The sequence below is a fragment of the Pongo abelii genome, chromosome 8, assembly GCF_028885655.2.
Source record: "Pongo abelii isolate AG06213 chromosome 8, NHGRI_mPonAbe1-v2.0_pri, whole genome shotgun sequence".
NCBI classification, from domain to species: Eukaryota; Metazoa; Chordata; class Mammalia; order Primates; family Hominidae; genus Pongo; species Pongo abelii.
The window spans coordinates 96,396,926-96,410,538 of NC_071993.2; the positions used below are offsets into that span (position 1 = coordinate 96,396,926).

The 13,613-nt window shown below is 38.9% G+C and overlaps 1 protein-coding gene across 2 annotated transcripts in view; it reads right to left on the bottom strand.

The window, feature by feature from the left end:
• Positions 1–13,613, bottom strand: part of PANK1 (pantothenate kinase 1) — a 64,191-nt gene that overhangs the window by 6,061 nt on the left and 44,517 nt on the right. For both annotated transcript variants that reach the window (NM_001372235.1, NM_001372236.1), the window contains 3 exon segments: positions 4,101–4,224; positions 4,718–4,894; positions 10,177–10,430. In NM_001372235.1, the coding sequence (NP_001359164.1) occupies positions 4,101–4,224; positions 4,718–4,894; positions 10,177–10,430 (555 nt within the window).

Below are 13,613 nucleotides of genomic sequence, written 5' to 3' on the forward strand. Positions count from 1 at the left end.
TTAAGCTCCCAAAACACACATATATATACAATTTTAACTGGAGTTCAAGTTCAGCTAAATTTTCATGTGTAATACCTCAATCCCCCAACTTCTAGGTATAAAATACTCTTATAACCAACTCACAAATAAAATGGCTATGGTATGCTTTATTTGTCTAATGAATAATACTCAATTTGTTCTGTGCTGGACACTAGAAATACAAAGAATACTCAGTCTCTGCCCTCAGGATATATAGTGGAATATCCTGTTTGGCCAATACATGAGTTAAAATATGGTAACAAAAAATACTCTATTTTTGTCATCACGGATGTGGCTTTGCATTCTGAACATACACTTATGAGCATTCCTCTCCTATCCTGTTCATGCAGACATGCTTCAAATCCTGTAAGCTTCCAGCTCCAGTGCACTCATTATACTTCCCACTCCCCCAGATATTTCTTAAGCTCAAACCGGAGCTCAACCTGTCTACCATGCAGAGGCTGCTCACCACTCACTCACTCACTCAGAGCCAGTTGCTATGGTCACTCATATCAAAGGCAAGAGAGTCTTTGAAGCTGGTATTATTTTCTGCTTAGTCTATCAAGAGTAATCAGGGTCTGGGAACATCACCTTTTAACTGCCTCAAGTTTTAACAATGAATGTTCATTAACCCATTAGCCACTGAAAATTTTCCGTGGGTGGAGGAGTGGAGGTAGTTTTAATCAATTTTCATTAAAAAAAAAAAAAGCCACAAATCACCCAAACTAAGAGGTGGCAAGGAACACTCTAAGAAACTCAGACTAAAAAGAAATTTAATTAAATTGAGGAGTTTTGCCCTTTCTCCCAAAACAAGGGAGTCCAAGGGAGGATTTGCTCAAAGCCCAGTCCTGCATTACCCTAATAGAAAGTCAGAAGGAGTAGAAGTGGCATTAAAACTGGAAGAGCATTCCATGTTTCAAATAAATTCCAGGTGGGTCAAAGATGTTAAAAAAGAAAAAAAAAAAAAGAGAAAGAAAGAAAAGAAAAAGAGATAGGGAAAAATATGGAAGAATTGGAAAAAAAAGTTGAAGTAGAAAATGCATAATAAAGGAAATCATTTCAAAATAATTGCTACATTTACTTTAAAAAGTTAAATTTATTCGGGGAAAAACATCACCACAAACAAATCCAAACGGGAAGCAATAAATGGAAAATATTATCAGTACATTTCACATAAAATGGATTTGTTACTTAATCAATAAAGAGTTCCATAAATCAATAAGAAAAAAAGGCCAACAACCCAATAGAGTAATGAGTAAATAATATTAATAGTTAATCCCAAAAGAAGGTATAATTTTTAACCTATTACATTGAAAAAAATAAAAAAGTTTGATAACTCTGTGGAGAAACTTGTACCCTTATAACCCTGCTTGGTGGGAATATAAATTAGAACCACCTTTATGGAGGGAACTTTACATCTGTTAATATTACAATCAACATATCCTATGACTCAGCAAGTTCCCTTCTAGGAATTTATCCTATTGATATACTCACATGTAGGCAAAATAATATACATGTGTATACATATATGTGTGTATACCGTATACAAATACACTGAATTTTTAAATAATAGTAAAAGACTGGAAAAACCTAAATATCATTAGGAAATTGAACAAATCAATAACAGCATATCTATATGTTAAAATGCTATATGGTCATTAAAAATGAAACAATTTAAAATATATTGATATGATCAATTTCAAGATGCGTTATTACATCAAAAAGCAAAAGGCAGTATTTTTAGAGATGCTTATTAAAATATATAGGGTAGATTGATATAATATCTGGGATTTGTTTTCTAGTATTTTAGCAAAAAAGAGGGAAGAAGGAGAGAGGACCAGAGGGAGGAGGAAGAAGAAAATATAGAGAAAGCATGTGTTGTGAAGCCTTAATGATTGCAGAATCTGCACTGATGGATATATGGAGGTTCTTTATACTGTTCTCTCTCCTTTACATATGTTTGTGAATTTTCTTAATAAAAAGCTGATAAAGCAAGATGTGGAATAGTATATGGAGGGTGAACTGTATAGCATATAATTATATTTCAATAAAGCTATTATTTTGTAAAAAGAATGTTATATAGAGTTTGCTACCTTTGGAAAGATAAATGTATCCTACATTACATACAATATAAACAAAAATATATTGTAATACATACAATAAAAACAAACAAAAAAACCCTAAAAACAATGGCAGCCTCTATTGAGGTTAACACTGAGAGACAGAAGTGGAAATGGTGACTCACTTCCTTGTGTATCCTTCTAATGTCTTAGAAGTCTGTATTATGTGTTTGTATTATCTATCCAAAAATTTGAATCAGAAAATTTAAAACTGATGGGGAAGCATTTCACAGCATCTCAAGAATCATGGCAAAAATGTTTCAGATTTGGTAAATGTGGTGTCCCTCAATGAAATGGCTGCAATCAAAGGTTCTCAAATGAGTGACTCCAGAGAGCAAAGCAAGGACTGAGGGACTTGGTGGCTGCTCTCACGGGGAAATGCAACACTGCCAGTCACTGGTGCGGCCACTGGGAGTCTGCACTGACTGGACACTCTCTGGTACAGCCTTGGCCCCAAGGCAACTGGTAATTCCCTTCACTCACTCAGCCCCACAGAAACATATAAAATAGTTGCTCAAACCAGTGTATAACATGGCTACATTTTCAAATTGGCACTCGCTCTACTCCAGCGATCAATAATATTGAAATTGAAATCAAAAGTGAAAAGTAAAGTCAGTTGCTCTCTCCCAAAGGGATTCTGACGCCTGTGAAAAGACCTGCTGACCTGTTGGCTCACTCCAGCCAAAGCACAAGAAGCTAGCTCTGCAGAAAGTAGGGGAAAGGGCATCTATTGCTCTGTGGTCAAGGGGTGTTACCAGCTGACCTTTGAGAGCCCATGAGTACAGCCAACTACACACATATTGGTCTTGGGGCTTGTTTCGTTACTTGGAAAAATTCCCTTTAAAGGTTAACGTCAAGAAATAAACTGTTACATTGTGTCCCATGACTCAAGTGGACTTTGAAAAAACATCTCTGGAATGCTCTTTTCTCTGAGTATCAGCCTCCCATTTAGACTCTGTCTGAACTGAGGGCTTCCAAAAAGGTATGTCGCTGATCTGCAGGCCAGTAACATACTCTGTTCAGTGTTATGCAAGGAGAGTATGTTTTTTGTCAACCCAGAACTCAAAGGCAGGGCTAACACCCATGTATCATAAAGACTGCCTCATACACTAACATTCAACTATTCAACTGAGAGGGGGCTCAAGGGGCTTTCTGAGTACCTATAATGTTCTATTTCTTGATCTGAGTGATGGCTACACAGGGGTGCTTGTGTGTGTAAATTAAACTGTAAGCTTATAATTTGAGCCTTCTTCTGTATGTATGTCACCTCTCTATTAAAAGCTGTTTAATATGACCTATGACCTGTTCCATGCCTCAACTCCTCTTTCTTGTCTTTCTAATATACCTCAGTGTGAAGAGTTCTACTTTACACACCTTGTATTTCAGAAAAGGTTCAATTTTTTCCAAATGAATCTTGCAATGCTTCAAAACATGTTAATACAACTTTGTATGTCACCAGCTCCACCCCTTTTTGTGCCTGGGGCTCTGGCTGGCCTTGGCTGTAGCAAGCTCTCTGTGCTTTGATAGCCCTGTACAATGCTGCTTGAACTCCATGCCACAAGGCAACACTGTAAAGAAGCTGAAAGCAGAGAGAATATCGAATATTGCAAGTCGAGCATTTTACCTGCAGTTATGTGCAAGGATGCTCAGACCTTTTCCTCACATTTCAGTGGACACATGGCAATAATGATGGTTAGAGAGACTATGACATGGGTTGTAATTGTATCATGTTTCCACAGGTGAATGGTTTATCATTCATTATCATCCAGTGCCTTCTTAAAAAGAAAGCATATATTCCTCCCCCTCCCCCAACGCACACCCCTCCTGTTCTGTAAAGTGTGACTATAGTAAAGGGAAGCTTTCCTAAGGATATGTAGTTGTGTAAGAGTCAACAGGTGTTGCACTGCCAAGATGATGTGTATGAATGACACACAGCTTTCACCGGGTTGAGTAAGGCCTTACCTCATTCAAGGCACACATCCGAGCAATGGAGCCAATGTTGTTGGTGATGGTGACCAATGTGGCCCGGGCGAGGTCTTCCTTGCTGATGGAATCTCGCTTTTCTTTACTCATCATGTTGCCAAAGCTATGTTGGAAATATTAGTGAGAGTGTTCAAAATCGTCCTCAGGCAGGGCCCATCCTTCCACCAAAGTATTGTGGAAGGCTCTACGAGTAACTGTTCAAACTCAAGTGATCCAATTTTGCTACTAAGGTTTATAAGAAGACAGGATTATAGTATGCATGGCTGACTGCCCTTTTGTCAATAGGGACAGAATAGCATGTCCATTGATGGGGGAAAAAATTAATGCCTCTAGATATCTGGACAAGAATGGAACAGGTGAAACTATTGCAGTTTTCTAGAACCTTCTTTCAAAGTTGCCTTATTTTAAGAACAAGCATCAAGAGCTAAACATCTCAGTGCTTCATCAAGGGCAGGAGATCAAGTCTGAGCTCTGATACAACAGGTATCTGCACCAGGCTGGTGGATTGACATTTTAAAACATAACTTAGTGAATGGCCAGGGCGGAGAGGCTGCCTTGTGTTTAATCACTACTGCTCCTAGCTACTTAATCTCTACCTTGATGCTACAGCAGATCCTTGAAGGCCAAATCGTTCATAGTCTCCTCCGTAAATGTCCTTCACCAGTTTATCAACATTGGTGCTGTCGCCTTTAGCTGCCATTTCCAGAGCTTCTTCAAAGGTCTCACAACCAGTCAGCAAGCAACATAGGCCTAGGAATGTTCCACCTCCAAGACTGAAGGAATAATAAGGTTTATTTTTAAATTTTACTTTAAGATATGCCCATCCAAGTCCCCAACTACGTCAAGACTATTAATATGGGTTTTGAATAAAAGCAGATGAACAAAGGGGCACTTGAATTAAAGTGCTAGGGTGCAACAGAGCTTTAGGGTAGACTGGATATGAAAAGAGGGCAGACTCTAAAAATAAACATCAAGGAAAATTTGCCCCTAAATTTGAGAATAAAACCAAAGAAAGACTCTCACTGATTTCTGTTGTGAGACCTTCAACTAGCCACTAACCTGAGTGCTTTGTTCAGCCTTCCCACCTATGAAATGGGGCCAAATCATGATCTCTTCTATTTGGGTGGTCTGAAAGCAGCAAATAACCAAGAAATAACTCCTATTAAAAAACCATATGCAGCTAAATATAAATACCTAGAAAAAGAATTTGTGTGTACATAAGGCATAGTTCAAAGCTATGAAGCCAAACCCTCTGATGACAAAACTGACCCAGCATTGCGCCAGGAGTGGCCAGTCTTAAAAGCTGTGTTTTACCTGACCTTGCTTCTCTAGCAGAGATAATCTCATTTAGCTTCCTTGAATATTTCTAGAAGGGAACCATTGATCTGATACTGAATCTTTTTCTAGTAGACTCTCCAGAAGGTTTTTAATATATTACTTACCACTCAATGGTAAAAAACAGTAACAAAGGTCATAAAGTGGTTCCAATGGTTGAACTACATTTAAAAAGCTTTGACTTGTTGAGGGGGAAAGTTCCTCTAAAACAGCCTACACAAAATTAGAAAGTAATTACAGTAGCCAAGAATGAACTCAATTGTGTATTAATATCAAAGTTACCTAATGGAAAGAAAAGCAGATTCAGAGTAAAGTATCGCCAGTGAACTCCCAGCAGGAAAAGGAGTATTGATTCCTAAAGCTAATGGACATAGGTTTTCCTATTTCTTTACCATGTAGAAGAGTAAATGAAGAAGAGCTGCTCACATCCATCTGTTCTGAAGCCCCAAAGAGCTACTAGCTTTGGAAATTCAATTTGTGTTTGAGCACTGGCTTTTACTTCTAAGAATAAAATCAATTTGGGATTAAGGTTATGTTTAATAATGTCAATAACTGTTAACAAGAAGGTACAAAACTATAGAAAGGTACATAGTTCTTGAAGATGCATCTAAAATGAAACTGACTGGGTGTGGGGGCTCATGCCTGTAATCCCAGCACTTTGGGAGGCTGAGACGAGTGAATTACTTGAGGTCAGGAGTTTGAGACCAGCCTGGCCAACAAGGTGAAACTCTGTCTCTATTAAAAATACAAAAATTAGCCAGGTGTGGTGGCTCACACCTGTAATCCAGGCTACTTAGGAAACTGAGGAAGGAGAATTGCTTGAACCCAGGAGGTGGAGGTTGCAGTGAGCCGGGATTGTGCCATTGTACTCCAGCCTGGGAGACAGACACAGTGAGACTCCATCTCAAAAAATAATAAAATAAAATGAAATAGCGAAACTATGTGTAATATTCTTAAATTGTCATTTGTATAAAAGTATACTTGATTGAGGCCAGGCGTGGTGGCTTATGCCTGTAATCCCAGAACTGTTGCAGGCCAAGGTGGGTGGATCACCTGAGGTCAGGAGTTTGAGATCAGCCTGGCCAACGTGGTGAAACCCTGGCTCTACCAAAAATACAAAAATTAGCCAGGCGTGGTGGCACATGCCTGTAATCCCAGCTACTCAGGAGGCTGAGGTGGGGGGATTACTTGTACCCTGGTGGAGGCTGTAGTGAACCGAGATTGCACCACTGCACTCCAGCCTGGGTGACAGAGCCGGACTCCGTCTAACAACAACAACAACAAAAATATATATATATATATATATGTGTGTGTGTGTATATATGTATATATATGTATATATGTATATATATATATAACTTCGTTTCCTAATATACATATATATACACATATATATGATTGAAATTATGGGTTTTCATGGAAAATTATGTAGCTAGTTACCACCAGTAGCAGCTACCCAAACTGCAGATGCAGTTCCATGAGTAAAGGAAGAGGTCCATGTACATTATTACCTTCACAACTTAGTCACAGTACAAACTTCGGATTTCCTCTAAGAAAGTTAATCTTTATTTACATTTAATGAAGTATGTCATTCTACATTGCTGGTTTCAGCCTACCTACAAAACTACTGTGGGAACATGTTTTGGTTTGTGTGCTATTTGGATTTGTTTTGTTTTCTCCCTGTGTATTTTTAGAAAGATGTCTTTGCTCCCATTTCTAGCTTCTAAATATCTGTCATCCCCACGAATAATCTTTCTTTGGACATTAAGGATTTGTATTAATCGAGGCATTCAACAACCCACTCCAAAGGTAGGCAACTGAAGACACTGGCTGACTTAGAAAGAAGGTAACCCATTGGCTGATGTGTTGGTATAAATGAAAAAGGGCAAGTGCCTTGTATGACTGGAAAATGACAGATGACTCCATATAAAGAATTGGAGCAAATGAGGTAAAGCGAGCATGCATTTGCACAGTGAGTGCACTGCAGATAGGAGGAAAGAATGCATGGCTGCAGAAGAGCCAAATGTCTCCCAGCACTTTATTAATATCCTCAACCTGCTAACCATTATTTAATCAAGTGATTTCCTTGCTCACAATCAGATGCATCTGTTTGTTTCAGTAGGCATACAGTAAAAACTCAGTATATCAGAGACAAAAATAATGCAAGAAAAAGCTGTAGAATATTATCATCATTTAAAAGTAAAACAAAACAAACAACATCATAGTGGGGGATTTTAGGAAACAGCAGAAGAAACCTTCAAGTAAGTGCTCATGCCCTTAAAACAGATTCCAAAATAATGAGATGAGATGGACTGCTACTTTTACCAAAGTTTCAAAATTATCTGCATTCCTCTTTTAACGGACTACACATTCTACTGTCAGCTATGAAGTACTATTTCTTCCACTGACTTCTATAATTGGAGTTGTGTCACTAGGAAAAAAATGTTGCTACCCAATCTGGGATGCAACAAAATTATATATAACACTGAAATAAACCATTTGAAATCACGTTTAAAAGGAAACTGACATCCTGTGTAGCTTCTTAAAAATAAACATCTTTAATGTTTAATGGGAAAATCAGGTATAATACAATAAGAAAAAACCTGGAGTGACCGCTGTCAGTTCACAATAGGAGTAGCAAAACTTGAAGCTAAGCCATTTGCTAAAACAGTGGTTCCCAAAATGTGTTTTACACACTCATACTAACCATAGATACTAACTTCACTGCTAACTGTAATCGTTTATGTCAGAGGTTTACTAACTTGAATTAAAAGAAACCTTTGGCAAAACAACTCTGGATCAGGATCACAGCCCCACAGACTTGATGTTTCATTCCCCTCCCCTCTCATGGTAGTCCCTGAAAGGGTTCTCCATTAACCTGCAGGCTTCGGTAGCACCTTTCCAAAACTACTGATTGAAGAGAGAGTTTATAGGGAAGCTTGAACATCCAGACAGAATTTGTTGATGACTGGAGAATACTGGACATTAATGGGTATTCATCAATATTTATAGACATTATTACACACATAATAAAAGCCAAACACCACAGTTTGCTTCTTCGCAGCTATTCAAGATGACCCAGATCCGTGGAGCCTCCAAGTTTAAGAAAGTGTACCTGTGATGTAATTCATTAAATTGTTAAGTGTTAATAAAACTGTAAATATCTCTAATTGTGAACAATGTATAGCTTGCTGTTACCTTGGGACTAGCTTTACCAATTCAATTACTCCTTCTGGGAGGAGGTCTGTAGTTGCTTAAAAATTATGTTTATCAAATCACTCTCTAACGTAAAACCAACTCAGCTGAAATATTCATGTCTCTGATATTCCTGACAGTCCTCATGAGGTCACAGAGTCAGTTTTGTTTCTTGTGTGAGCAAGCAAACTTCTATATTCTCAATGAGAAAATGTATACTTGGTAGCAATTAACTTACAAAACAAAGCCTATACTCTGGACACAAGTAGATTTCAGTTAGAATGTGTGTGTGTGTTTGTGTGTGTATATGCATGCCAGGGTTTCTCAACAGCAGCATTACTGATATTTGGGGCTCGATAATTTTTTGTTGCCTTATGTACTATAGGATTTTAGCAGCACCCCTGACCTCTACCCACTAGATGCCAGTTGTAACAACCAAAGAAAAAAGGATGTCAAACATGTCCTGGGGGACACTGTTAAACCTTCCCATCTTCAGTGGGGAACCACTCATTTATCACAAGTCATGGAAATGTACTGCAAAAGTAATGTTCTCCTCCTAACGGGTGAGTAGTCCTGCAGAATTTCAGTACTGGAAAAGTCTGTAGAAGCGATCTAAGAAACAACCCCCTTCATGGCAGAAATGAGGATACTGAGACCCAGAGAAGTGACATGATATCTGCATCTATCAAAAACACTGGTTTCAACATCAAGTCCCAAAGCACATTCTACATGGCACCAATCTCCTAAGTTGTTCCTCTAAAAATGGGTTCTATGGTTCCACATGCTGGAGAAATGCTTCACATCAAATCCTCCTCCTAGAATTAAGGAAAACCTATTTAGTTTTGTTTATACTGCGATGTCTTAGAGAGATGTGACCCTAGATGTTTTTCCCATGTTGAATACCCGTTAACAGGAAGCTGAGCCCCTTGGCTCTTACTTGGGCCTTGGGGTGTGTGCACTGAAAAACAAGGCCTTCTGCCCCACTGTGGCCATAGGGCTGTTTCCCTGTCTACTCCACTCCAAAATTCCCTAGGAGGTGTGCTGACTATTCCAGTTTTCAGGTGGAGCATTTGGCTGAGGTAAAAAAACATTCTTTGTAGACATAGTTTGGTTTGCTGTTTGGAATGGTATATTATTTCAAGCAAGTCACTCCGAGCTAGGCATCAATGAGGGTCCAAAAGAAGGTTTCTTCTGAAGTCATCTCTGACCATCCCAAGTATCCTTCCATCTGAATTCTACTGACCCTGCCAATCATTTGGCACTTAATGTATACCTCCTTCTTGGCAAATTTCTGGCGTGTGCGATCCTTCTTCCCTCAACCTGACCAAAGTTTCTATCAAGGCAAGGACTGTGTTTTATTATCACCCACATACCACTTTAACACACCATTCAATAAATTCTTTTTGGTTGCCCAAGGAGGCCAAGATATTTCTTTTAAAAATGTATTCAATATAAATAACCTTTTACTATAAACTGGTCATCAAGAAAGAGGTCTGGGTTCAAGCACAAGCGGAAACATGTTTACCTGGTCCCTGTAACTCTTTTATAGTTGTCCTTGGAGTACACAGCTAGAATGCTGACACCTGAGCCCATGTTAACCAGCAACATAGGGTATGGGTTATCAAGGCAGTACGGCTTTTTTTGACACAATTCAGGATTTGTGGGATTTTCAAAATAGTAACATTCTGGCTTGCCGTTGAAGCCAACAGAGTCGACATAAAGCAGGCCCTGAATCAGACAGTCCAGTTCATCCAGTTTATGCAGCTGCAGGTCAGCAATCTAAAACAAAACAAACAACAAAATAAAACCTTGTGAGATAGGCGACCACCTAAGGGGAAGCCCCAGAGGTTTTATTTCTATTTAAGATGGGGTTATTCACATGAAAAGCATGGAGACACCCTTAAAACAAGTTGTAAAATCTTGCAGATAATCAGTCACTGCACTGGAAAAGTAGCCTTGGCTAGATGTCATACCTGCCCACAGTGCATGCTAAAGGACAAGAGCTTGCCTGGTTGCTTGAAATGCACCCATCACCGTGTGTCGTGGGTTGAATGGTGGTCCCTGAAAGATGGCACTATGTCCTAATTCTCAGCACCTGTGAATGTGACTTTATTTGGAAAAAGGGTCTTTGCAGATCTAATTAAGTATCTTGAGAAGAAGTGACCATCCTGGATTATTGGTGTGGGCCCTAAGTCCAATGGCAAGCATACAGACACATAGGAGAGATTTAAAAGATGCAAAGGAGAAGGCCATGTGAAGACAAAGGCAGAGACTGGAGTGCTGCTCAACAGGCCAATGAATGCTGACAGCCACCAGAAGCTGGAAGAGGCAAAGAATAGCATCTCTCCAAGAGCCACTGAAGGAAGTATGGTCCTGCCAATGCTTTGAATTTGAACCTTTGGCATTAAGAACTACAAGCGAATAAATTTCTGTTGTTTGAACCATTAAGTTTATTTGTTATAGCAGTGACAGGAATCTAATAGGGAATGCTGCCAAGACAGAGGTGCTTGCACAGGGTGAGCAGACTAAGAATATTCAGAAAGCAACAAAAATGCTATACTTCCTTGGTAGAGCATGAAGTCCTGAGGGACTGGGAACTGGGGTGAATCACCTTTGAGCCCACAAAGCCCTACTCCCTTTTTTCCAGGCTTGGGCTCTGTAGTTAGATCTGGCTTTGAATTCTAGCTCTAAAATTTACTTAACTGAATGATTTCTCAAACCTCAGTGCCCTCATGTGTAAAATGGGGAAGATAATAATAACATTCATTGCACACCATTGCTATGAAGATTACCTAAAAATATAGGTAAAGTGTTTACATAAGCCTTGGCAAAGGCAAAGCGTTCAAAAAATGTTGGCTCTTTTATTAATGTCTGGGGTGGTCCCCAAGTGCCCTATTATGTTCCTGTGAGACAAAAATGTACAGGGGCAAAAGGGTAAAGGGGAATGACCGGGCTGAGGGCTAGACTTAGGGTCTGGTAGACATTTTGCCTTCTCAAAAGTTTAATTTATGATCCTCAAATATATTACTACTGGCCCAGAGATCTGGAAACATCATTTTCCATGGACCAAAGAAAGAAAAAAACCTAACAATCACCAACATGAAACTGAACAAATGAAGATAATTTAAAAGACCCAATATAAATTTTTTAAAAATCTCTTTAAAAATATAATAGCAACTATTTACTGTTTACTACATGCTAAACCCTTGTACCAGATTATTTAATTCTCCCTAAAACCCTAAAAGTTGGTACCATCAACCTTATTCTATGGTTAAGATTCACAGAACTTAAATAACTTTCCCTAAGTGACACAACTAGCAAATATCTCTTAATGACTTGCTGTACTTCTCGTGTCTTCATTGTCATAATGGGTACTGCTTCTGGAGTCTGGAAACAGCCTACACAAGTACTAGACTTAGATATTTTGTCAAAAAGATATTATCTTCATTATAAAAATTAAGAGCTAAAATGGGCTGGGGTGTGGTAGTTCACACCTGTAATTCCAGCATTTTGGGGCGCCGAGGTGAGAGGATCACTTGAGCCACGGATTTTGAGACCAACCTGGGCAATATAGGGAGACCCATCTCTTAAAAAAAAAAAAAAAAAAAAAAAAAAAAAAAGCCTGGCGTGGGGTACATGCTGCTGGTCCTAGCTGCTTGGGAGGCTGAGGTGGGAGGATCACTCAGGCTTGGGAAGTCAAGGCTGCAGTGAGCCATGATCGTGTCACTGCACTCCAGCCTGGACAACAGATTGAGATTCTGTCTAAACAAACAAAACAAAAAAAGAGCGAAAACAAAATTTTTGACTTCATGTTACTCATTTGAATTTCTTATTTAACAAAATCCTCTGATTGTACACCTGAAGAACAGAATTAGTTAGAATAGGTTACCAACCAGATAGTGGATGTATTCTTGATTATTCTTGAAATAAACATTCTAAATGACCCATGGTGCTAAGTAAATCTACCTCATAAATGATTCTAAACATTTCTTTTTTTACCAAGTGAAACTTTTGAATGAGATGTATGTAATTATACATGTTTTAAGAAGCAAAATTACAGGTATAAAACTATCTGGAGACCTGAAAGACTACAGCAGGGCATAGCAGTGTAAACGCTATTTCCTCTGTTCTCCCCGATTCCACAGCCTTCCATTGCACTTATAGCACAGGTCACATTCTGGCTTGTTTTCTAGGTCTCTGGCTGCCCCTTAGCACCATGCTCAAGGCCTACACATAATAATTGCTTAATAAACATTTATTACGTGGAACAGGGAGTTATCTCTTGGATCACCCCAAACTGAAAAGTAGCAATTTCATCAGCCAGTCTTGGAAGTATAGGTTAACTGCTTAAAAATTAATCAGAGGTTCATCAACAATATTGACAGCCAATTCCAGAGCCAACATAACAAACACAAAATCTATCCTGCTGGACCTCCTGAAACTATACTAGGAAAAAAGAAAAACCTGCCAAGGCAAATAATCTACGTACATACTACTTTGACCTGAAAAGAAACATCATTATTTCACCTTTTCCCTAAAAATTATTTTCTAACAAAGTGCTAGCAGCAAACATCTCTTCTACACATTTCACTGAGGGGTGGATATCTCTGAAGCTTGAGGTCATGCATTCCCAGACAGGGAAAAAAAGATATGTGTCACTTTCACTGAGCCCTATAGAGACCTCCCTCAAAAGTCTTCATCTGGGAAAAATGACAGGGTCCCAAGTGCAGGCAGTGAGACATACTGCTACTTGGATTTTCAAATAGGCCATCTGAAATTCAGGGCGAGTTGGGAATTAATTATCAGACTTTGCAGTCCATTAGTCCAACTGAATTAACTTTGTGGAAAGCTTAAAACAGCATGTTGAGATTTCAGCTAGTGAGAAACACTCTTTCTCGGGGCTTAGTTTTCTTTACATCAAGGGCCATAGACTCAAATGCCTAAAGGAGACTGTAAGAAAAC